Genomic DNA, 21880 nt, shown 5'->3' with positions numbered 1-21880 from the left:
TTCTTAACCACTGCGCCACCAGGGAAGTCCCAGAAATATACTTTTACAAAGTTCCCTAGGACAGAAAACTGGTTAGTACAGGAGTCATGATTCGAATCTGATGCCCATGAGCTTGAGGACATTTTATTTTTTGTCAAGGCCTCTGTGCCTTGCTAAGCAGCATGTGGTCCCTTGGAGCTTTCTCAGGTGCCCGTAAAGAATGGTCTCTGCTGGGTGTCACTGTGTCTTCTGGGCACAGCTGCCTGGGTGTGTGCTTGTCACCAGGGGCTGACCTGGACAGAAATTCATGTTCAATACCCGCCTGCATCCTTGTCCTTCCCACTACTAAGATTTTGCTATAGGGTCAAGCTTATGTGTCTGATTTGCTATTTTCTTGGGATGAAATCCTTTTCACGAGGTCCCTCATCTTTCACATAAGTGGATTGGAAGTGGTCCTGTGTTGCCATGCTGGCAGATGTGACAGAATTCCCGCTTAGGCTAAAGCTGAATCTCTACCTCTGCTACACTATTATTATTGTGGGTACTAACAAGAGCCCTGGGAATCTCCTTTCTCTGAGGTATTTTAAATAGGGTAGACTTTCTCCCCTTCAATCCATCACCCCCTCATCTACTCACTGAGTTACCCCACTAATTCATCCATCCATCCATCCATCCCATTGACTAATCTATACTTTGTCAGGCCCTTTGCAAAACGACTTGCTGAAGCGTGATTTTGCCTGGGTTTGGGAACATGGGCCGACTGATTTTTTCCTAAGCCTTCTAGAGATTTATGAATCTAGAGGTCTTACTGGGTTGTGTGTAGGGTTGAAATGTTTGGCAGCCATGATGATTAGCCAGGGATCTCAGGCAGCCTCACAAAGGCCAAAATGATTCTAATCCTCCCAGCTAATTTCCTTTTTTTTTTTTTTTTTTCCCACAGAGCAAGCTATTTTCAACAAAAGGGCTTGCAAATGTGAACGCTCTTCCCCGAGGGCTCCTTGTGCACGGCACAGACCTTTCATCACCAGCCCAACTTGTAATCTTGGGTAAAAGGTTCTCAGCTCATTTTCAAGGAGAAACAAACATGCAAAGCAAAACAGAGCAGCCACGTCAGGAAGTCCCGCCACATAAGGAGGCGTGCTCTGTCGTGCTGTCATGACTCTGGGCTCCAGGAGGGCCTGGGCTGCCCACTGGCCTCCCCCCGCCCCCCCACCCCGGCCAGTCGAGGCTGGCATTGGCAGCTGAGCAGCCCAGAAGGCCACCCTGGAGGCTCTGAGGAGGAGGCCCCTTCTCAGGGCCGGACGGTGGCAGCTAAACACGGAGACCTGTCACCGCCGCTGCCCCTCGGACATCCCAGCTTCAGGCTTTGGCTTGGACCACTCTGGCCCCCGCCTCCCCCCCAGGCCTCCCTGACTGCTCACCCTTGAGAGCCAGCCCACATCCCGCTTCCCAGGACCACGGTGCCCCTGCAGCCCACAGCTCCTTATTCAAGTTTCCTGACTGCTTTCTCGAGGCCGGGCTGAAGGCAAACGGGTCTTGATCCCTGTTCTTCCCCGCGACAGGGAAGTCAGACCTGGGAACGGTGACGACACGATGCACTCAGCTTCGGAGACCGTTCTCACTGTGATCAGGGTGCCTGCCGCGTGTACCTCTCTCTCCCTCAGTCTGCAAGTTGGCTTTTTCTTTCCTCTTTTACAGTAGACTGGTTGTCTTTGCTCTTTTCTTTTTTTTAATGAAAAAAATATTTTTTTAATTGAATGATTCTTTAAATCTTACAGTGCTTTACAATTTTCAAAAGTTGCACACACATGATTTCACATAATCCCATAATAACCCTTTGCCCCGCCTACTCCTATGTTGCTCCTTCCGCCTTCCCTTTCCCCACTGGTAACCACTACTTTGTTCTCTAGATCTGTGAGTCTGCGTCTTTTTTGTTTTATTCACTCGTTTGTTGTATTTTTTAGATGGTTGTCTTTGCTTTTGAAATAAAATGGGAGTAAGTACAGTAGCTGTCTCTTGAAATCGTTGTAAGGATTTAATGAGTTTATCTATGAAAAGTGCTTAGGAAGTGCCTGGCACGTGGGACGTTCTAGATAAAGGCCAGCTATTATTATTTTGTTTAATAATAATAATTTTTATTATTCTCCCAGTATATAGAACACGGCAGCCCAGAATTAACCTTCTAAGACTCCTTAGTTGCCTCCCCTTCAAGGGACTCACTAAAGGGACCAATTCCTTCGAGGAGTATCTGAATACCTGGCTGAGTCAGGTCTTCTCCCATGGGTTTGAGGAAGCGGCACAGGCCAGGAAGACATCCCAGATGGACTCTATTATCGTCTTTACTTTAAAAACAGCTCCAGTGCTAACAGCTCCCAAAGGGAGCCTGTGGCTTTCTTGCAAACTCCTGGGAGGCCCTCCTGAGAAAGGCCATTTCACCTCCCCTCAGCCAGAGGCAGAGCGAAGTTCTGACCAGGAAACACGTCATGATCACAACCACGTCTGTAAGTGTAAGTAAGGCAGAGCACATGGGAGGGATCAGAGTCCTGGGGCTGAGGGGCTGCCCATCATCTGCCCTGCACCCCAGCTGCTCTGCCCTCCATTTTCCTTTATTCGGTCCCCGCTTCATTCCTCCTGAGGGACAGGCCGCTCTGGGCCCTGCATCCATTCTGAGGTGTCTGACCAGGCCTAAGGTCCCCAAACAAAATTAGCCAAAGAGACCCTCACCTTCCAAGTGGCCACGTCCCTCTATGGGCCTAAGACCACATGCCTGTTGATCCTGGACTCACTTTCTGTTTATGAGGTGCTTTCATTACTTTCCTTCCATCTTCACATGAACCCTGAGATATGGAATTATTGTCCTCATCTCAGAAGGGAGAAAAGTGATGCTCAGAGAGGCCAGGAAACTTGCCTAAAGTCACAGAGCTGACGGGGGCAGGTCCAGAAATCCATCGTGACCTCACGGGGGCTGAACCTGCACCACACAGAGCTGAGGGTGGGTTTCTCGGGTGCTACGGCGTGGCGGGGATGGGGCTGACTACAGAAAGCAGGGTGACTCTTCTCATAACAAACGTCAACCTCTCCCTGCCTTCTGTGCTTGTCCCTGTCCTGACTCATATGATATTTTCAGGGTGCCAGCCATGTGGCCTCTTCACAGGAGACCTGGGTGGGACAGGCTGATTTAGTGATGTCCCAACAACGGGACAAATGAGATCATCATAGGGAGGAGCTGAAGTGGCTTTAAGAGGGAAATTGATGTCATGGTCTTTATTTGTAAGCACTTTGGGGACGGCAGTGATGAAGGGGAGGGAGGTCAGAGCCAAGGATCAGGAAATGCACAACAGGTCCTCTTTATATGTGTGGTGATGGATGTTAATGAGACTTATTATGGTGATCATTTTGCAATATATACATATATTGAATCATTATGTGGTGCACCTGAAACTAATATAATGATATATGTCAATTATACCTAAAAAAACAAACAAAGAAAGAACCCCTGATCTTCCTTAGAAGAGGGAAAAAGAGCTATTTTTCTTTAAGGGGTCACATTCCTTTTTCAGAGGCACTAGATTTTTTTGTGCTGAGGTAATACTACTTAAGGGCTTTTATTTTAATTAACTAATTAATTAATTAATTTAACATCTTTATTGGAGTATAATTGCTTTACAATGGTGTGTTAGTTTCTGCTGCATACAAAGTGAATCAGCTATACATATACATATATCCCCGTATCCCCTCCCTCTTGCGTCTCCCTCCCACCCTCCCTATCCCGCCCCTCTAGGTGGTCACAAAGCACCGAGCTGATCTCCCTGTGCTATGCAGCTGCTTCCCACTAGCTATCTATTTTACATTTGGTAGTGTATATATGTCCATGCCACTCTCTCACTTCATCCCAACTTACCCTTCCCCTTCCCCATGTCCTCAAGTCCATTCTCTACGTCCGCGTCTTTATTCCTGTCCTGCCCCTAGGTTCTTCAAAACCATTTCTTCTTTTTTAGGTTCCATATATATGTGTTAGCATACAGTATTTGTTTTTCTCCTTCTGACTTACTTTGCTCTGTATGACAGATTCTAGGTCCATCCACATCACTACAAATAACTCAATTTCATTTCTTTTTATGGCTGAGTAATATTCCATTGTATATATGTGCCACATCTTCTTTATTCATTCATCTGTTGATGGACGCTTAGGCTGCTTCCATATCCTGGCTATTGTAAATAGAGCTGCAATGAATATTGTGGTACATGACTATTTTTGAATATGTTTTCTCAGGGTATATGCCCAGGAGTGGGATTGCTGAGTCATATGGTAGTTCTATTTTTAGTTTTTTAAGGAACCTCCATACTGTTCTCCATAGTGGCTGTATCAATTTACATTCCCACCAACAGTGCAAGAGGGTCCCCTTTTCTCCACACCCTCTCCAGCATTTATTGTTTGTAGATTTTTTTTTTTTTATAGTGGGTAATGTGAAGACTTCAGATGAAATAGATTGAGAAACTGATTGGAAATTGAATGCAAACTAAGCCGACTTGACTGTTACTGAAATGAATAGCCCAGTTTGCTTTTTTTTTTTTTAAAGAAATTCACGTTCTTTTATTTATTTATTTTTGGCTGTGTTGAGTCTTCGTTTCTGTGCGAGGGCTTTCTCCAGTTGCGGCAAGTGGGGACCACTCCTCATCGCGGTGCGCGGGCCTCTCACCATCGCGGCCTCTCTTGTTGCGGAGCACAGGCTCCAGACGCGCAGGCTCAGCAACCGTGGCTCACGGGCCCAGTTGCTCCACGGCACGTGGGATCTTCCCAGATGAGGGCTCGAACCCGTGTCCCCTGCATTGGCAGGCAGACTCTCAACCACTGCGCCACCAGGGAAGCCCTGTTTGTAGATTTTTTGATGATGGCCATTCTGACAGGTGTGAGGTGATACCTCATTGTAGCTTTGATTTGCATTTCTCTAATGATTAGTGATGTTGAGCATCTTTTCATGTGTTTGTTGGCAATCTGTATATCTTCTTTGGAGAAATGTCTATTTAGGTCTTCTGCCCATTTTTGGATTGGGTTGTTTGTTTTCTTGATATTGAGCTGCATGAGGTGCTTGTCAATTTTGGAGATTAATCCTTTGTCAGTTGCTTCATTTGCAAATATCTTCTCCCATTCTGAGAGTTGTCTTTTCATCTTGTTTATGGTTTCCTTGGCTGTGCAAAAGCTTTTAAGTTGCATTAGGTCCCATTTGTTTATTTTGTGTTTATTTCCATTTCTCTAGGAGGTGGGTCAAAAAGGATCTTGCTGTGATTTACGTCATAGAGTGTTCTGCCTATGTTTTCCTCTAAGAGTTTGATAGTGTCTGGCCTTACACTTAGGTCTTTAATCCATTTTGAGTTTAGTTTTGTGTATGGTGTTAGGGAGTGTTCTAATTTCGTTCTTTTACATGTAGCTGTCCAGTTTTCCCAGCACCACTTATTGAAGAGGCTGTCTTTTCTCCATTGTATATTCTTGCCTCCTTTATCAAAAATAAGGTGACCATATGTATGTGGGTTTATCTCTGGGCTTTCTATCCTGTTCCATTGATGTATATTTCTGTTTTTCTGCCAGTACCATACTGTCTTGATTACTGTAGCTTTGTCGTATAGTCTAAAGTCCGGGACCCTGATTCCTCCAGCTCCGTTTTTCTTTCTCAAGATTGCTTTGGGTATTCAGGGTCTTTTGTGTTTCCATACAAATTGTGACATTTTTTGTTCTAGTTCTGTGAAAAATGCCATTGGTAGTTTGACAGGGATTGCATTGAATCTGTAGATTGCTTTGAGTAATATAGTCATTTTCACAATGTTGATTCTTCCAATCCAAAAACATGGTATATCTCTCCATCTGTTTGTATCATCTTTAATTTCTTTCATCAGTGTCTTATAGTTTTCTGCATACAGGTCTTTTGTCTCGTTAGGTAGGTTTATTCCTAGGTATTTTATTCTTTTTGTTGCAATGGTAAAAGGGAGTGTTTCTTTAATTTCTCTTTCATATTTTTCTTCATTAGTGTACAGGAATGTAAGAGATTTCTGTGCATTAATTTTGTATACTGCTACTTTACCAAATTCATTGATTAGCTCTGGTAGTTTTCTGGTAGCATCTTTAGGAATCTCTATGTATAGTATCATGTCATCTGTAAACAGTGACAGCTTTACTTCCTCTTTTCCAATTTGGATTCCTTTTATTTCTTTGTCTTCTCTGATTGCTGTGGCTAACACTTCCAAAACTATGTTGAATACTAGTGGTGAGAGTGGACAACCTTGTCTTGCTCCTGATCTTAGAGGAAATGCTTTCAGTTTTTCACCATTGAGAATGATGTTGGCTGTGGGTTTGTCATATATGGTGTTTATTATGTTGAGGTAAGTTCCCTCTATGCCTACTTTATGGAGGGTTTTTATCATAAATAGGTGTTGAATTTTGTCGAAAGCTTTCTCTGCATCTATTGAGATGATCATATGGTTTTTCTCCTTCAATTTGTTAATATGGTGTATCTAATTGATTGATTTGCATATATTGAAGAATCCTTGCATTCCTGGGATAAACCCCACTTGATCATGGTGTATGATCCTTTTAATGTGCTGTTGGATTCTGTTTGCTAGTATTTTCTTGAGGATTTTTGCATCTGTGTTCATCAGTGATATTCTTTCTTTGTGACATCTTTGTCTGGTTTTGGTATCAGGGTCATGGTGGCCTCATAGAATGGGTTTGGGAGTATTCCTCCCTCTGCTATATTTTGGAAGAATTTGAGAAGGATAGGTTTTAGCTCTTCTCTAAATGTTTGATAGAATTCGCCTGTGAAGCCATCTGGTCCTGGGCTTTTGTTTGTTGGAAGATTTTTAATCACAGTCTCAATTTCAGTGCTTGTGATTGGTCTGTTTATATTTTCTACTTCTTCCTGGTTCAGTCTCAGAAGGTTGTGCTTTTCTAAGAATTTGTCCATTTCTTCCAGGTTGTACATTTTATTGGCATAGAGTTGCTTGTAGTAATCTCTCATGATCCTTTGTACTTCTGCAGTGTCAGTTGTTACTTCTCCTTTTTCATTTCTAATTCTGTTGATTGGAGTCTTCTCCTTTTTTTTCTTGATGAGTCTGGCTAATGGTTTATCAATTTTGTTTATCTTCTCAAAGAACCAGCTTTTAGTTTTATTGATCTTTGCTATCATTTCCTTAATTTCTTTTTCATTTTTTTCTGATCTGATCTTTATGATTTCTTTCCTCTGCTAACTTTCGGGTTCTTTTGTTCTTCTTTCTCTAATTGCTTTAGGTGTAAGGTTAGGTTGTTTATTTGAGATGTTTCTTGTTTCTTGAGGTAGAATTGTGTTGCTATAAACTTCCCTCTTAGAACTGCTTTTGCTGCATCCCATAGGTTTTGGGTCATCGTGTTTTCATTGTCATTTTTTTCTAGCTATTTTTTGATTTCCTCTTTGATTTCTTCAGTGATCTCTTGGTTTTTTAGTAGTGTATTGTTTAACTTCCATGTATTTGTATTTTTTACAGATTTTTTTCTGTAATTAATATCTAGTCTCACAGCATTGTGGTCGGAAGAGATACTTGATACGATTTCAGTTTTCTTAAATTTACCAAGGCTTGATTTGTGACCCAAGATATGATCTATCCTGGAGAATGTTCCATGAGCACTTGAGAAGAAAGTGTATTCTGTTGTTTTTGGATGGAATGTCTTATAAATATCAGTTAAGTCCATCTTGTTTAATGTATCATTTAAAGCTTGTGTTTCCATATTTATTTTCATTTTGGATGATCTGTCCATCGGTGAAAGTGGGGTGTTAAAGTCCCCTACTATTGCGTTACTGTCGATTTCCCCTTTTATGGCTGTTAGCATTTGTCTTATGCATTGAGGTGCTCCTATGTTGGGTGCATAAATATTTACAATTGTTATATCTTCTTCTTGGATTGATCCCTTGATCATTATGTAGTGTCTTTCTTTGCCTCTTGTGATAGTCTTTATTTTAAAGTCTATTTTGTCTGATATGAGAGTTGCTAATCCAGCTTTCTTTTGATTTCCATTTGCATGGAATATCTTTTTCCATCCCCTCACTTTCAGTCTGTATATGTCCCTAGGTCTGAAGTAGGTCTCTTATAGACAGCATATATATGGGTCTTGTTTTTGTATCCATTCAGCCAGTCTATGTCTTTTGGTTGGAGCATTTAATCCATTTACCTTTAAGGTAATTACCCATATGTATGTTCCTATTACCATTTTCTTAATTGTTTTGGGTTTGTTATTGTATGTCTTTTCTTTCTCTTGTGTTTCCTGCCTAGAGAAGTTCCTTTAACATTTGTTTTAAAGCTGGTTTGGTGGTGCTGAATTCTCTTAGCTTTTGCTTGTCTGTAAAGGTTTTAATTTCTCCATCAAATCTGAATGAGATTCTTGCTGGGTAGAGTAATCTTGGCTGTAGGTTTTTCCCTTTCATCACTTTAAATATGTCCTGCCACTCCCTTCTGGCTTGCAGAGTTTCTGCTGAAAGATCAGCTGTTAATCTTATGGGGATTCCCTTTTATGTTATTTGTTGTTTTTCCCTCACTGTTTTAATATTTTTTTCTTTGTATTTAATTTTTGATAGTTTGATTAATATGTGTCTTGGCGTGTTTCTCCTTGGATTTATCCTGTATGGGACTCTCTGTGCTTCCGGGACTTGACTCTTTCCTTTCCCATATTAGGGAAGTTTTCACCTATAATCTCTTCAAATATTTTCTCAGTCCTTATTTTTCTCTTCTTCTTCTGGGACCCGTATAAATAGAATGTTGGTGTGTTTAATGTTGTCCCAGAGGTCTCTGAGACTGTCCTCAATTCTTTTCATTCTTTTTTCTTTATTCTGCTCTGTGGTAGTTATTTCCACTATTTTATCTTCCAGGTCCCTTATCTGTTCTTCTGCCTCAGTTATTCTGCTATTGATTCCTTCTAGAGAATTTTTAATTTCATTTATTGTGTTGTTCATGATTGTGTGTTTGCTCTTTAGTTCTTCTAGGTCCTTGTTAAACATTTCTTGTATTTTCTCCATTGTATTTCTAAGATTTTGGATCATCTTTACTATCATTGCTCTAAATTCTTTTTCAGGTAGACTGCCTATTTCCTCTTCATTTGTTTGGTCTGGTGGGTTTTTACCTTGCTCCTTCATCTGCTGTGTGTTTCTCTGTCTTCTCATTTTGCTTAAGTTACTGTGTTTGGGGTCTCCTTTTCATAGGCTACAGGTTCGTAGTTCCTGTTGTTTTTGGTGTCTGCTCCCAGTGGCTAAATTTGGTTCAGTGGTTTGTGTAGGCTTCCTGGTGGAGGGGACTGGTGCCTGTGTTCTGGTGGATGAGGCTGGATCTTGTCTTTCTGGTGGGCAGGACCACGTCTAGTGGTGTGTTTTGGTGTGTCTGTGACCTTATTATGATTTTAGGCAGCCTCTCTGCTAATGGATGGGGTTGTGTTCCTGTCTTGCTAGTTGTTTGGCTTAGGGTGTCCAGCACTGTAGCTTGCTGGTCATTGAGTGGAGCTGGGTTTTAGCATTGAGATGGAGATCTCTGGGAGAGCTTTTGCCGTTTAATATTACGTGGAGCCGGGAGGTCTCTGGTGGACCAATGTCCTGAACTTGGCTCTCTCAGCTTAGAGGCACAGGCCTGACTCCCAGCCGAAGCACAAAGACCCTGTCAGCCACACGGCTGTGCTCATTTGTTGCTGGGTGCTGCTTAATTACCGGAGAGTTTCTGTTGAGGATTTTTAGCCCTCTTTGAGTCCAGACCTGTCTGAAGCAAGGTCCTGGAGTAACACCCTACCGTGTGCAGCAGACAGCAGTCAGGACATCCTTAAGGGCTTTTAGAAACTGTTACATAACATCTTCTTCCTAAAGGCTGAATTACAGACACTTCAGAAAACTTTCCAGCAGAAGTGTGCTCGGAACTCATTCCACAAAAGGAATGTTCTGAGTTGAAGAGGCTCTCTCTGATCTCATTTTAGGCCTCACCAGGATGGAGCTTGGGAATTCCACAGCTCTTAGCACTACAACTTCCCCATGGCTTGCTGGGCTGTCCTGTGGGGCGCAGACCTGCCCTGCCTCTGCAAGGAGGAAAGTGGCCTCCAATAAATGCTGCAGCCTTTCAGAGGTACAAGTTCTCTTTTGAAAGGTCCCCAGCTCAGGGCAAGAGTTCTTCTCTTAGCAAACTGAACAGGGCATAAGAAAGAATCCGATTTGTTCACTTCACCAGAGACATGGTTCAGGGGCTGTGGAGTAGGTTTCCAAAGTTGAAAGGCCTTGCCCTTGGGCTGAAGGCCCTTAATCATGGCTAGGGTATTCCCTCCCAGACATGTCTGCTGCGCCTGCTTCTGTAACCCAGATGTCAGAAAGGTAGAGCTTCCATAAGATGGAGGGCGAAATACAGGTGGAAATCTGATGTCTCTAAAAAAGCAAGATGAGTTCAATTTGTACCTTTTTAAAAGATTCCACATATAACAGAAATAAAGTCACAGATATAGAAAACAAACTTACGGTTACCAAGGGGGCAAGGGGTGGGGATTAACTGGGAGATTGGGATTGACATATACACACTACTATATATAAAATAGATAACTAATAAGGACCTACCGTATGGCACAGGGAACTCTACTCAATACTCTGTAATGACCTATATGGGAAAGAATCCAAAAAAAACAGGGGAGATACGTATATGTATAACTGATTCACTTTGCTGTACCGCAGAAAGTAACACAACATTGTAAATCAACTATACTCTAATAAAAATTAATTTAAAAAAAGGACTTGAACCCTTTAAAAATATTAAAAAATTAAAAACAAGATGGAAGAGAACGCAGCCACCACCAATGCACACCCGTGGAAGCCTTCAGTGAGTGCTCTCAGGAGGACCAAATGCACAGCCCGCCATGTGCCCATGTCTCATGCCCTCCTGCTGTGCCCCAGGCCCATTCCTCTGCTTGGGTGATGCTCCAAGTGGCAAATGTCCCTCACCCCCTTCTTCTCCTCCCCCCCAGTCGCATTACTGTCTGAGGACCTTCATCTCAGCTGGGCTAGGAGGAAAGCCTGTGAATGAGGGATTCAAACCAAGATGCGTGTGATGGATGGCCTCCCAGAGCTGTTTGTATTTTAAAAGAGGGGAGCCCCTCTCGCTGAGAAACCCCTCTCTAAAGATAGACTTCAGATGTGACGGGGCAAGGCGCCAGGCCAGCTGTGCAGGGCTGTAGTCCTGCCAAGTGAGTGAATGTCTGCTTTCAGGAGGTTTTGTGGAGCTGAGACAATCTTCCACCTCTGCAGAGAGTGCTCCAGTTCCCTCCAGTTTGTAGGAAAGGTCAGAGAGAGAAAAAGAGAGGCTTTAGTTCAGGCACCACACATTGAATATCACATCTTTGTACTCAAGCCTGCCATGTATGGACATGCATATTCTATCCGCCTGGAAAATAGTTGTTCAAAAGCATCTGGGTCCTAAGGGATACTTTTCAGATAACAGACCATTTCTTTGTTCACTGCAAAACAGACAGCTGTATTTCCCCAGTGCCTGTGTCCATTAACTAAGCTTTAGGCCTTCCCAGGTAGCCCATCATCTGTCCTTTTAATTGTGTGTGCATACACCCCGGAATCTGGGCATCCTGGCCTGCTACAGAGACCCTTGGATTCCTCACCAGCTCTGGGATCTATGGGGACACCCCCATCCCCCATCCCCCATCCCACGTGCCGGGAGGCAAGGCCAACGGTGGTCAACAGGCTGCTTCCCCAGTGTTGCCACTTATTTCCACTGGCCCCTAAGTGTTCCTTTCTGGGCCAGCGTTTTCAGCGCTGAATTTCATATGGGCCAGAAAATCTTTTGTAAAAGGAAACGGACCACCTAGCTTTGTTGAGACTCACTCTATTCCTGGAGCCTGATGATGGACGACTACTTAATTATTAGTTCCGAAATGAAGAAATGGTCAGTCTCAATAAATTAGCATCGGTATTTATTAATATAAATATGTTACATTTGAAAGTCCAACTTGAATGTCCTGTCTGAGTAAATACACTTTATTTTTCTTCAAGTTTCAACGAATAAGGCTTCAAGTATGGCATCATGAGACCAATTACACAAAGGACTCTTGACAGGCTCGTTACTTTCTCTCCACATTCCGGCCGGCATGACAGGCACACTCGCTTTGGGAAATTCAGACAGACAGTTTCCTTCCATTTCCAGGTCAAGCTCCAGTTACTGTTGCTAATGCTTCAGAGTTGCATGTAATTTCAATAAATCCTTATATTCTGGAACTCCTCTGGGGTCATACCTATCATCTTTGGAGTCAGGGTTTATTGACAAATCCTTCAGTTGTTCCTATAGGGGAAAAGCTGGCAGCTCCAAACCCTTTCACTGAAGCCCGTGAGAAGAGCGAAGGGTCAGGGTGCCTTTGGTGCCTGCTGAGGGCGGGATGGGGGGACCATGCGTGGTGGTCCATGCTCTTTAGAGCTGACAGGTCCCTTGATGAGATTTCTTAGAGCAGAACATGACGTTCTTGCCACCTTCTGGACCCAAGCCAGCTTAAAAGAGTGTTATACTTTGCTCTGAGTGGCCAAATACCACAAGTGCCACTCAGTTTTAAAATTATGTAATCCTGGCATTCTAAAGCAAATGTGCACGGCTGGGCCAGAAGGGACGCTGTCTCTGTTTGAAGGTGAAAGCCCCAGACAGCGCTTAGTCTCAAAAAAAAAAAAGAGTGTCAAATCGCTCTCATCTTGAGAGTTTGCTTGGCAAGCATTTTTTTTTTTCCTCCTCTGGAGGAGATTTTTGTTTACAGGATCTAAAAATTTAAAAAAAAAACCACATACACAATTGCACATTGTTCAGCTGTGGCCCAAAGGTCAGCTCTCAGCACACAGTAGTTTTCCAATTCCTGATACTTTTTGATCCCACTGTGCAGATCAGCAGATATGGAATTTTATTTTATGGCTGTAAAATGCAAAGCAAGAGACAATGGGCAGAAATCTTGTGAATCATGATCCAACAGAAATATCTGTCCAGCTGCTGGGGGGAAAAAGCCCTCTTGTCCAATTCTAATGAAGCTTATGTAGCTTTTAGAATGCATATTCATTCAATAACAGTTTTGTTAGGGCGATTGAGATACGTGCCAAAATCCTCTGTACAGTAGGGGTTAAAATGTGTGTGGGGTTGAGACAAAAATACACTGAAATGGTGTGGCTCTCTAAGACATACAAGGGACAAAGTCAGTTCTGTAGGAGATAAAGGAACATGGGACTTCAGTGTTAGAGATCATTTTGTCCAACCCTTTTAATTCAGAGATGAAGCAATTGAAGCCCACGAGTGACTAGCCCAAGTCTGCACAGGTAGTTAACAGCCGAGCAGCATTGAGAACTTCCTTCCTACTGACTAATTCTACCCAGAGTTTGGAAATCCTCCCACTACAAGATGGAACTTTGGAATTCCTTTCCATTACCTGTAGTACTTTTGCCACAGCAAGTCTTAGAAAAAATGTAAAGGAAAGGCAACAGGTAAGAACTTTATGATATAACCCTGACCAGAAATTGGTAGTGAATTAGACTCTTCAATTAAGTATTTTAAAAAGCCATCTCTGTTAGTGGTTGGAATGATTTTTAAAAAGGGGACATTTTATTTCTTAATAAGATGAAGAAGTGATGTACAGTTTACTAAATACGAATGGACGTTTGCCTATTCCTTAGATGCAATTCCAGAAAAAAAAAAAAATCTGTCTAGGCACATGAGGTATCAGCTTAGACTTGTGAAATATGTCTTATAATTGTGATGGGAGGAAACAAATAGAAACGCAACAAATAAGCGAGGATGCCTCTTGCTCCCTGGTCCCATATCTCTTTGCTCTGTTCCCTGAGGAATCTCGTTTTGGCTGATCTGACAGGCACGAGAAGGCACCAGGTGGAGGGAGGGTTTGGAGCCTCCGGAGCTGCCTTCAGGGACGCTGGCAATGCTCCCCACGGAAAACCACTTCTAAATGGCTCCCAAAGCCTGAAAGTTTGTTTAGAGTAAACCTTTCTGGCATTGATGGATTTCTCCTCCTGATAGTTCACAGGAAAGGGTGTAATGTAAAGAATTAAATGATTCATTCCAAACATGTGCTGGGCTCTGGTACTCCTGCTTCCACCCTCTTCTTGTGGCTGCGTTTGAGCCGCCTGTATGTGATGAGGTCATTTTGCTGGAGCACACAAAGGACTCTGGGGGGGAAAACGCATCCTCTACTGAGACGATTCATGGCATTCATTCCTCCTGGCTGCTGGGGATCACAATGAACCTTCTCAGCATTACACGGGCTCCCTGAGGACGGGTTTAGCTGCCTTTCTCTGGAAGCCCCCCCCTGAGGCACACAATGTGTTTATTATAACGTCCTGGCCCTAAGAAGGGCCTGGGAACAGCTTGGAGTGGCCTATAATTAAGTGCATTTAATAATAAAGGCACAACTTCTTAGGTATTGCAAGAAGTGAAAAAAAGCCCTTCATTTTCTCACTCTCTACTCCCCTCCCCCATCATCCTTCCCTCTTACAAATCAGAAAAGCCAGGAGTTACATATTTTTAAAAAATAACTTTTGCAAAGGATGTCTGGCCAGTGGGGAAAGGGAAATTAAATTACTTGAGAACATTCTTTCCATGTTATAAAAAAAAAAAAAAAAAAAAGGCTTCTGCTTACTCAGGTAGTTACCCATAGGCAGGATTCATTAAAAGGCTGTTCCGTCAATCACTCTTGGATTCAACTTCCAAAGGCTTTCAGGGGCTGTGACCCTCTAGCAAAGGGGCACCCCTAGGGGTTAAGCTGCCCCTTGGATGGACACTTCCTCAATTTGCTGTGGGCCCAAGAAGGAGCGGTTAGAAGTGTCCCTCCAGCAGTGTCCCATGTCCTTGGTCCCCACTCCCTCCTCTAAGTGCTCAAATTGTGCAGATAGCTTCTGAGTACCAGGGAGAGGGAGCTCTAGGAAATGTGGTCATTTTGCAAGAAGAGAAACTGCACTGGGAGAAAGGAGAAAAAGGCACCAAAAGCTCGACATCTAGGTTTGCAAGAATAAAGCATGAGAGGAGACAATCCAGGGTCACAGCTCTGCCCCTGACCCTGTTTTCCTGAATTTCCCTAAGCCTCAGTTTCCTTCTTCATAAAATGAGGATGTTAATAGTACAATGAGTAGTTAGTCAATAGTCTCGAAATGGGAATCTTGGGAAAGTGATTTAAGTTCTCTGAGCCTCACTTTCCTTATCTGTAAATGAGGTTAAAAAATACCTATTTTACCTGCACTGTTGTGAGGATTGAATGGAATAGCGTATGAAATCACTTAGCATACCTGGTACATAGTAATCAGTAAATGCTAGCTGCCGTTCTTATCATTATCATTATTGTTGTTATTAATGCAATTGCATTTTTTTTTTAAATATTGCTTTCCCTCTTTTTTTTTTTTTTTTTTTTAATACGGAGCATTTTCTTTTTTCAAATTTTATTTATTTATTTTAGTTATGGCTGTGTTGGGTCTTCGTTTCTGTGCGAGGGCTTCCTCTAGCTGTGGCAAGCGGGGGCCACTCTTCATCGCGGTGCGCGGGCCTCTCACTATCGCGGCCTCTCTTGTCGCGGAGCACAGGCTCCAGACGCGCAGGCTCAGCAACTGTGGCTCACGGGCCCAGTTGCTCCGCGGCATGTGGGATCTTCCCAGACCAGGACTCGAACCCGTGTGCCCTGCATTGGCAGGCAGATTCTCAACCACTGCGCCACCAGGGAAGCCCTGCAATTGCATTTTTAAAAAATTTATTTTTATTTTATTTATCTTTGGCTGAGCTGGGACTTCGTTGCTATGCATGGGCTTTCTCTAGTTGCGGCAAGTGGGCGCTACCCTTCGTTGCGGTGCAGGGGCTTCTCATTGCGGTGGCTTCTCTTGTTGCAGAGCACGGGCTCTAGGCGCGTGGGCTTCAGTAGTTGTGGCTCATGGGCTCTAGAGAGCAGGCTCAGTAGCTGTGGCACACGGGCTTAGTTGCTCCGCGGCATGTGGGATCTTCCCGGACCAGGGCTCGAACCCGTGTCCCCTGCATTGGCAGGCGGATTCTTAACAACTGCGCCACCAGGGAAGCCCTGCAATTGCATTTTTAAAGATACTTCTTGGATTGAAATCGTTTGCATCGTTGGATGATTCAGTACACAAAGCAAGCGTCTGTCTAGAGAAACAAGACAAGCCATGCAAACTTGCTGGGCAATACTGCACTGGAAATCTGATTGCTTTTATTTCTTTGATAGGGAGATGGATTGGTGAAACAAATGGGTGCCATCTATTTTTCTTTCCTATAGTTAAAGTAAAATGAATCGTACAATTCCCACTATGTATGGGTGAATAACTTACCATTATTAACAAGACTAATTTTTCCAACTTGTCTTATGAAAGCACAGACACAATGGTGCCCCCAGCATTTCGGACTTTACCATTGAAGGTGAAGAGAAACTTATTATATGGTTGGAAAGAGACTGACTTCTGCTGGAGCATTTGATTAAAAAAAAAACTGACATCGAGTCTATTGATAAGTAAAGGTCAGCCCAAGAGAGAGTGGGAATAAAAAAAAAGAATGAGGCTTAAATATATATATATATATATATATATATATATATATATATATATATATTTATAGCTATAGAAATCTCATTACCATTCAGTTCAAACATACTGCCTTGTTTTTACTTTGCTTTATGTAAAAACATAAGCATTTGTTATTTTGAGCATTACATTTTGGACACGAAAACGGAGGAGTGTGAAACTTTTGAGGAGCACTAAAGAAGGAGAAGAAACAGGAAACTCAAGGCAAGACATCCTTCCAATCCCAGCAGCACGGAGAATAGGACATTTGCTCCTTATTATTTAACCTTTTAAAAGTCACATGGGAAAGGAAGCAATCCAAGGATCTTTTGATTCCTTTTGGTTTTGGCTAAGAAAATGAAATTATTGAGAAAACCCAACCTTTTATAGAATATTGCAGTCGAAAGGACTTTTCAGTGGGTTAAATACTGTAAAGTCATTGTTTGTTGGGCAATACAGAGTGGAGGAGAAAATAAAAATAATTATTGAAGAGGAGTTGATTGGGTGGGTTTGCACAGACTTGTATTCCAGTGTCAGGATGTGGCATCAAAGGCTTAGTTTGCTGGGGTCACTTTTGTTATCCTAGGTGACCAGGTGCTGTGTTAAGGCAAAAGCAAGGTACTCTTTCTGTCAGGTTTTTGGGAACAGACCACGCACCATAGTTCTCAAACTACCTTCCCTTAACCCTGACCTTTTGTATAATGCAGGTCAACTCGCTTCCTCTAATGACTTGTAAACCCATCAATGCTTGTAGATTTCCATGCACGGGCCTCGCTCTGGCTGCTTCTCTGAACTCTGATTACTTAGCAAGCGCAGGAAGGCCCAGGAATGCCAGAATTATCCAGTCATCACTCGGGGGCACTTTATAGACCTCTTCTTTTCTTCAGAATACTCTTTCTTCCTAGCTTATTTCAAATCCCAGGGTCATCGGGATGATAAAGGGCACTTCTTAAACACTGGACAACATGGTGGAGGTGAAAATCTGTTGTAAAATCTGAGGGATGTCCTTGGTATCCATGGCAACGAAAGACCGGCCAGCTGGTAGAGTTCTCTGAAGCCTGTCAGGATGGATGGGGAAAGAAAATTACCATTGCAAATCAGGGCTCCCCTTCCACCTCCTGCCCCTGCAAACCTCAGCATCCGAATGGTTTCTTAGGGAGGGAAGTTTTCACTCTTTAATACCTTGCCCCTGCCTGCAGTGGAACCCGCTGTCACTAGGCAACAGCTACAGGGAGAGGCACACTGAAAGCACTGAACCGAAAGAAAGGTCTTTTCAGTGACAAAATCAGCGAATTTGCAAAGAAAAAATTCTCTCCCTTTTATTACTGTAGTTTCCTGGTATTTTTATGTTCCCTGGACAGAACGGAGCCCTAGGGACCAATCTGGGACTAGCTCACCTGGATCCATTGAACGTGTTGACCTCACCCTGTACTTCTAACTGCTTTTCCTGCCTTAGAAAACAGGTCTTGAAAAATGTTGCCCAGCCAAACCCCAAGTGGTTCTTTCTCTCTTCCTCTCTCTCACACGCTCTCTCTCTCTCTTTTTTGCCCCGCATCATACAATGTGAAATGTAATCTGACTTATGCAATTGCTGTTTTGATGACACTGAGGTTATACAGGCTTATGATAATTTTTTAAAATGTCAATTTATCATTTGGAACAAAGGGCCATTTTTGGAGGCACTATAAGTACAAGACACAGTTCTACCCAAAAGAACGCCTCCTTTCACTGTGCCAACAAAGTTTGGTTTTGGAATGACATTTAATAAAAGTCCACCATCCTGTGTAGTATCATACACTTGGCATGCCCAGTAGACCAGCTAATTCTGAAACATATCTCTTGCCAGTGGATGTTGGATCATTTCCCTAGGAAACCACAAGGGTATTATTGTGTTTTCTTAAGTATTCAAACGGGATCTGTTCACTAGAAAGACGAAATAGCTATTTCAGCTCAACCAATATTTGTTGAGCTTGCCGTTTGATTCATCCTGGGCTGGTCCTGAAGACAACCTGAGTGGAAAAGGCACGGTTTATGTCTGAGGACACGGAAGTCCTCGAAGAGGCTAACACATACAACTGAGAAAAATGCAAAGTCAGGTGTAATAAGGTGACTGTAATTACGTGATATTAAGTCTGTTCTTAGCCGTACTCTGCAATCCTGCAGCAAGGCGAAAGGAAGAGAAAAATATGTCAGCACTTTGGACACTAAAACATCTCCTAGTCTGTAGGACTCTGTACCACAGGGTGTGACAGGTAAAAGAGGTGGAGTAATAAAAGGGTATGTGGCCTTTTGTGTGGAGGCAGGATTTTTTTTTTTTTTTTTTTTGAGGAGATATACTTTCAATTGCGTTTTCTGCTTCTTACAAGTACTTTAAGCAGAGAAAAACCGTGCGTCTTCCTGTTTATAATTCAAAAAGATAAATGTTAGTGTGTTTAAGAAATAAAAGTGTTTCCAGATCTCTCCTTTCAGATGATCCACAATGGTATTTATTATCTGACCATAAATTTCTCTACTGAATATTCAGCGTATTCAGTGCAGCATCTTACTATAATTACAGACATACATGAAGGAGAAATATAAGAAAGAAGATGATCTATCTATGTCTATAAATATGTAGACACACATATTAGGTATTATTTACATATATGTGTGTGTCTGTCTACATACACTGTAGAGACACAGACACCCAATCTCTGATGCTAGGAAAATAGTAAGATGTTTGCTACTTTGGATATGACTTGAGCATGAACGGAATAGAACTGAGCTTAGCACCTTGATGTAAAAAGCAAAATGTATAAAGTACTGTTTAATTTATTGGTGGACAAATCAATTTGCTATTTATTTTATTGTTGGTTAGTTTAAATATAAACTGAAAAATAAATAACTTAAAGTATTATTGCTCATCCAGATATAAGCTAGAACGTCCCATCCCCTCACCTAGACTCTCAGCTGCTTGAGGGCAGCAACTCTGGTTTCTGTTTCTCCTCCATTCCCACCCTCCCCCCGCCACTGCCCCTCACGATGGGAAGCCCATGAAATGGCATGTGTCAGGTACTCAAGTATCTCCATCCCTGCCCCCTGCTGCATCCTGGAATGACACTTACCTGGCTGCTTGATCACCTAAAGATCCAATAAAAATGGCAAAAGCATTTACTTGAGGGTTGCTTGTCAGGATCTGGGCAAACTTGGCAGGATGTATTCCATAGCGTGACAGGTTGGCATCACTTAAGACAATGACAAAGTACTCGTCAGCTTCTTCTTTGACGATTTCCTTGATGGCGTGTTCTGTCCCCTCTAATGTGTGGTCCCCACTCATGCAGAACTGAGCGTGGGCGTGCATCGTCTGGGGGGAAGAGACATCGTACAAAGGCCATGAATGAGAAGCTCCTTTTTTTAACAAACGTGATGATTTTTCTATTGACAATGAGAAAGCACAAATACTCTGAGTGAGTTCTACTTAATTTGCACCTTAGTGTGACAACAATACACAGTGATATTTGAATGTGGTTAAGACTTTCATTAAAAACAGGAAATGTTCCAAAACTATCCCATTTGGCACTGATTTTTAAGGCTCAAGCTGCCATTTAAAGTGAGAAAATGTAAGAAAATATGAAACTTGGTATCACACTGGAGAATGGAGATGACACAGAAGAAAAATAAGGAATGGGTTGAGTTTCCAATAAACAAAATTACAACACTATGCATTGTACTTACATCAATAGCAAGGGAGGAAATTTACTTTAGAATCATGGTGAGTGTGTTTCTATTGTAGATCTAAGTATGTGAAACTGAATTTATTGTTAGAAAATACTACGAAATACATAAAATTTGGGTTAGAGAGTACTCTAGGAGGAGTCATTCTTTTCCTTCTGAAATATAGGGGGCTGAATAGAATCCCGATACAATACTGAGTACCCTAAAAATATGTAGGGAACAAAGTTTAAATTTTGTATGGTGTAAAAAAGGAATTTAGGCACGCTAAGTGCTTTCTCAGTTTAATGCTTAAATGTTTGTGAAACAGAAAGTCTTTTTCTTTCCTGTAACTGCTGCTTCTTCAGTGAATCTTTTCAGTGACCAGAAGATACTTTACTGAATCTGGTGGAAGTTTTCATGATATAGAGGTAACTGAATGTACTTACCTTGAGAATTTCTAGTCTTTGCTTATTGTCCTTGGGGATTTTGTTAATTGGAACTAGAGCAATGTTGTAGCCATCTCCAGAGTGTCCAGTGATGTCATACTATATGCAAGAGAATCAGAGAGTTAGAAGCCTCTGTCCACTAAAGAATTGTCATTAGACCTATAAGCCTCCAACTCTTTGGTTTGTTATTGCCCAGAATTGCTCAACATATGGCCATGGAGAAAAGCAGAGAGATGGATGTGTGTTTGTCAACAAGGCAAAACAATTCCAGGCTCCTTCACTTCTGGTCTGTCCTTGTGTGATCTCTGCTTTCCAGCAGGAGGTAGAAAGTATGATGAGGGCTTCAGGGGCTACCAAGAATTCCATTCTTAACTTTTAGGGGAGAGTTTAAAATAATTACACACACACACACACACACACACACACACACACACACACAGAGTAGTAGGCAGAATTCTAAGGTGGTCTCCAAGATTCCTGCCCCCTGGTATACACAGCCTATACAATCCTCTCCCCTTAAGTGTGGGCAGGACCTGTGAATATGATATCACTCATGACTATGTTATGTAACATTCTGTGGATGTAATTAAGGTTGCTAATCAGTTGGCTCTGAGTTGATCAAAACAGATTATCTGGGTGCGCCTAATTTAATCACATGAGCCCTTAAAAAGTAGAGTTTTTTCTGGCTATTAGTAGAAGGGAAAGACAGGGAGATTTGAAGTGTGGGGGGGATTTGACATGTGGGAGTTATCTGTGGCTGAGATGGTGGGGACCACAGAGCAAGACCCCAAGCATCGCATCTAGGAACAACCCTGCCTGAGGGCCAGTACAGCAACAGGGACCTCAGTTCTACAACTGCAAAGAACCAAATTCTGCCAACAATCTGAATGGCCTTGGAAGGAGATTCCTCCTCAGAGCCTTCAGGTGAGAGCCCAGCCTGGCTGACATCCTGATTTCAGCCTTATGAGACCCGAAGAGGAGAACTCAGCTGAGCCTGCCCGGACTTCTGAACTACAGAACTATGACTTAATAAGCAGGTATTGCTTTAAGAAGCTATGTTTATGGTAATTTGTTACACAGCAATAGAAAACTAATACACATACTTTTTTCCTGAACACAAAAGCGAAACAGTCACTGCAGAAATTATAGAAAAACACAACAAAAGAAAGTAAAAATTATCCATGATCC

General features: G+C 42.4%; 1 protein-coding gene and 1 long non-coding RNA gene across 4 annotated transcripts in view; one reads left to right on the top strand and one right to left on the bottom strand.

The window, feature by feature from the left end:
* The window catches only part of LOC309615702, a 49566-nt gene extending 33716 nt beyond the window's left edge, over nucleotides 1–15850 (top strand). The window contains exons 2-3 of the long non-coding RNA XR_014236980.1: nucleotides 920–15341; nucleotides 15710–15850. This is a non-coding gene — a long non-coding RNA (uncharacterized lncRNA). The remainder of the gene's footprint in view (nucleotides 1–919; nucleotides 15342–15709) is intronic.
* Nucleotides 11922–21880, bottom strand: part of VWA8 (von Willebrand factor A domain containing 8) — a 364407-nt gene continuing 354448 nt past the window's right edge. For all 3 annotated transcript variants that reach the window (XM_082365255.1, XM_082365257.1, XM_082365256.1), the window contains 3 exons: nucleotides 20693–20791; nucleotides 19658–19896; nucleotides 11922–17611 (listed from right to left, as the gene is read on the bottom strand). In XM_082365255.1, the coding sequence (XP_082221381.1) occupies nucleotides 17503–17611; nucleotides 19658–19896; nucleotides 20693–20791 (447 nt within the window). In that variant the 3' untranslated portion in view covers nucleotides 11922–17502. The remainder of the gene's footprint in view (nucleotides 17612–19657; nucleotides 19897–20692; nucleotides 20792–21880) is intronic.

The sequence above is a fragment of the Balaenoptera borealis genome, assembly GCF_965194805.1.
Source record: "Balaenoptera borealis genome assembly, chromosome: 18".
In the NCBI taxonomy this organism is placed as follows: domain Eukaryota; kingdom Metazoa; phylum Chordata; class Mammalia; order Artiodactyla; family Balaenopteridae; genus Balaenoptera; species Balaenoptera borealis.
The sequence above is the reverse complement of the archived record's forward strand: the minus strand, read 5'-3'. Positions and strand labels throughout refer to the sequence as shown.